A 4,036-nucleotide genomic window follows, 5' to 3' on the forward strand; every position below is an offset into this window, starting at 1 on the left:
CAGATAAACAAACCACGGCACGATGGCTCCCTGATACGGAAGCTTTGAAGCCTCTTCTCTCTCTTTTTGAGCCTTCAGTAGGGATCCTCCATCCTCCCACCCATTAACGGACTGATTTTAAGCTGCAGACCAGAAAAGGCGGATGTTGTGACACCTGTAGCTCAGTGTGGATCTCAGTCTCATAGAACGGGAGGAGGGATTGTTTCACATCCAGTCAGCATCCGCCCTGCAGGAGAGCTGCTCCGGCGCTGTTTGATCTGGAGAGGGGGAGCGCAAAGGTATAACCTAAAGCCATTTACGGACGCATTAATTTCTAAGCCGCTCTCTGTGGCTGCTCGCAGACAGGAAGGAGCATGGATAGAGAGGAATTTGCTCTGACTAGTGCGCTGAGGGGATTTGTAGAGCTGGGTGTGCTCCTGTAGAAACTAAGGACAGTGGCTACAGCACCCTCACTGACTGCTCGCCATCTCTCTTCAAGCTCCTTTGGTTTATTTTGTCATATTTTTTGGAGTGGGGATCTTTTCCTTCATCAGTCATGGGGAAAGAGGAGTGCAAGACAATGCTGGATGCTTTGAACAAAGTCACCGCCTGCTACAGGCATTTGGTGATCGCCCTGGGGAGCACCTCGGACTCGCAGAACCTGCGAGAGGAGCTGAAGAGGACCCGCACGAAGGCCCAGGAGCTGGCCGTGGCCAACAGGACTAAACTGACCTCTCTGCTCAAAGACAAGACCATCAGCAAAGAGGACCGGGTCGAGTACGAGCGCCTATGGGTGCTGTTCTCCAGCAGCATGGAGCTCCTGGAGGTGGACATGAAAAGGTCCCTGGAGATAGGGCAGGACTTCCCCCTCAAGGTGCCGACGAGACACCTCATCCAGACGGGCATGACCGGCAGCACCACCAGCGTGGCGGCCCGCGCCATGAGCGTGCAGAACATGAAGTACGAGTCGGACAGCAACATCGACACGGCCGACCTGCGGGACCTGCAGTCCGAGATCTCCCAGATGAGCCAGATGATGGAGGAGATGGAGATGAAGGTGCAGGTGGCGCCGTGGGCCGTGGAGGCGAAGCAGGAGGCGGGCGCGGAGCTCAAGTCCAACATGAGTGTGGGAAATTCCTCCGTGGGTGTCATCTCCATCTGCGAGGAGGAGCCCAAAGAGGAGGTCGGGGGAGGCAGCAGGGATGCGGGCTTTGCGCCCATTTGCGCCGTGCTTGTGTTCTTCGTCATCGTCACGGTGGCCGTGGTTCTCGGATATTTGGTCATCAATATGTCCTGAACTGGAAAACCAGCAGCCCCACGCTTATAGACACCCGGCCCGCGCGGCTGCCCACGGGAGCGTCATTGAGGTTCAGAGCCAGCAGCTCCACACCAGAGAGAGAGAGAGAGAGGGGGGAGAGAGAGGGGAGAGAGAGGGAGCTTCTTAGAGGGTTTATGGGGATGAAAAAATTGTGGACACGCGAAGTTGTTAATCTTTCTCGGATCTGTGAATGTATTGGTGGAGTTGAAGAGTTGCACTAGATAAAACGTAGAACAATATAGCCAGTGTGTGTCATTGGGAGTAAATGGATGTCGGCCACAATTTGAGGTTACGTATTTTGAGGGGCCATGAGGTCGTGTATTTTTGGAAGAGGGAAAAAAAAAAAATTAAATTACGTGACAGTGTCTGGCCATCAGGATGATACAAACAACACGTAATCCAAGTGGATTAGTGGAAAAGCTCAAGCGTAAATGTAGCCTACTGTTAAGTATTCCCCCTTGATGTTCTGCTGATTGATGCTTTCAATTTATGGATTCAATCCAGCAAAGTCAGGATGTGTCCAAGCGTGCAAGAGACCATGTTAGTCGGACAAGTAGGGTCATGTGGTGCGGAGACTAATAGTCCAGCTCTTCACAATCACACCACACACAGGTTGGGTGTGGTCACATCAGCACAGTTCTGCACTCTGTTCTAATACATCATATTGTGGTAGGCCTGCATCTTACTTCATTGCATTAAATCACAATGTGCTTCATGAGAGCCTTTGGGACCTGAGAGGTGTCCACAGTCTTTTGATAATGCACCAGATCACTGTAAGCCTGTTCATGCTCCTTTTCAGGGTTTTTCTCGCAAAGTGTTGAATGTATATCTTGCAAACATGTGAATAGAGGGTTTGTACATACAGACAGGCTACTGTGTCAGATGATGTACATACATAAGTATATTTATTATAATAAAAGTTTGAAACACGCTTGAACATGTGCTTTTAGTCTGAAGAAAGGAGCTCCCGGGTGTCTTGTATGAGGCCTTTGAAGCTAAAAGCCAATGGTTTTTAGACGAGCAGAGTTTGCAACCAATGCAAAGCTTGACATACATCAGATGTACACATATGGAGAGGATTATCTTAGACGTAACCTCCTTGGGTTGGTTAAAATAGTGCTGGGTTTAAAATGGAAAGGAGACTAACAGCTGCTTTAACTCCCTAATGGTTTTAGTTGTAAGAGTCTTTGAATGCATTCCTGGAATAGTACGTTGCTGAACTGACGGCTGATGGCTGTCAGAGCCAAAGCCTCTACATGGGTGGCTGCTGGTTTGGGGTGTGGGGGGAGGGTGGGCAGTTGACTTCTGCCCTGTGAGAGGTTAGGGGCCTTCAAGAGATTTCGTGCAGACCAATTTGGATTGTTTGGGGGAATGTTAAATGAGATGCTATCAAAAGACTGGCAGCTGATATAATGTAGACGTCTTTCTGGGTAAAAATGTGAACATGATATAGAGAGTACATTAAAGAGCTACTATCAAACACAAGTGTTTAATCATCAATGCTGAGGTGTTACTGTAAGGAGACAGTTTCTCTCTTACTGATTCACAAGGATACATTGACGTCAGCTGGTTTGTCACTTACAGGCGGCACAGTGACCTCAGGATAAATAAATCCATGCCTGTTATCATCTACAGAACAGGTGCTGGAAACACGTTAGCAGTTCTTACTTATCATCATTTTATGAGGACATTTGTAAAACACTTTCTCTAATGTGAATTCTAATTTAAAAAAAGGAAGGTCTGCTGGATCTGCTCGCAGCTCAACAGTTTTACATCAAATGAGCTCTAAATTGACTCTAATGATCACCTCCCCCATTCTTGAGGAGGCTCTCTGATAATTGTATATGGTAAATAGACCCATGGCATTTAAAGACCACTCAGCCTTAATTGCAGGCTGTGGAAGTATAATAATGATTAATAATCTCAAAGGATCACATGTACTTGCAGCCACCCTCCTCCTCTGAGCGGAGGCCCGACTCCTTGTGGGAGAAATAAATTTGCATGCGACAAAACAAAATTGTTCTTATGTTAAAATAAACTGTGCAAAAATCTGCAACTTCAAAAGAATATTTAAAGTTGCAGATTAAGATAGTAATCATTTGGGACATTAAAAGTTTATTCAGCAGACTGCTTTAATGCCTTTTCCTCTGTCCCACTGCGTTTCTAGTCTGTCTACTCAGCCCCTCGAGGGTGGAAGCCTGTGGAGAGACATTAATGGAACATTGCTGAAAAAAATGCCAGATAACTGCACTCCTAAAAGCACTGAGTCCGTGGTGCCGAGAATATTTTTTTGGCATATTTTTTGTATGCATGAAAATCAGTGGCATGCTTTGCTCACACTCCATTAACAGCAGGCTCTCTTGTTTATCCTTGTTTTCATCTCACAGAGGCAGTGAGCTCTGCTAACAGTGAGTCACGAACCTCTTGAAATTCACAACAGACTTACATTGTCATCCGGAAATCCAAAAATATAAAGGCGATTAATTAAACATGGAGAAAGGAAGGGAAGGGATTTAAATAGTGGAGGAGGAAAAGCCTCCCGAAACGATGCACTTCAACATTTGGAAGTGGTGTTTCAGGAGGAGGAGGAATGTTCAAGCAAGTCTACTTTGATGCAACTTTGAGACTGTTTCAGGCACGTTAAAATGACTTTGTTTGCATTCTCTTTTACGCAAACTGCTTCTCAAAAAAGCCACAGCATCGTGGTTTTAATGCACACAGTATCTGTCTCATAGCATA

At 46.6% G+C, this 4,036-nt stretch overlaps 1 protein-coding gene across 1 annotated transcript; it reads left to right on the forward strand.

The window, feature by feature from the left end:
- The first annotated feature begins 535 nt into the window (after nucleotides 1-535).
- Nucleotides 536-1,276, forward strand: LOC139206036 (regulator of G-protein signaling 9-binding protein). The gene has a single exon (XM_070836230.1). The coding sequence runs from the start codon at nucleotides 536-538 to the stop codon at nucleotides 1,274-1,276; it is 741 nt and encodes a 246-aa protein (XP_070692331.1).
- The last annotated feature ends 2,760 nt before the right edge of the window (nucleotides 1,277-4,036 follow it).

Source organism: Pempheris klunzingeri, chromosome 1 (assembly GCF_042242105.1).
Source record: "Pempheris klunzingeri isolate RE-2024b chromosome 1, fPemKlu1.hap1, whole genome shotgun sequence".
Lineage (NCBI taxonomy): Eukaryota > Metazoa > Chordata > Actinopteri > Acropomatiformes > Pempheridae > Pempheris > Pempheris klunzingeri.

What these genes read in the sequence shown, in the direction of transcription:
- LOC139206036 (XM_070836230.1), top strand. Translation starts at nt 536, where the DNA reads ATGGGGAAAGAGGAGTGCAAGACAATGCTGGATGCTTTGAACAAAGTC.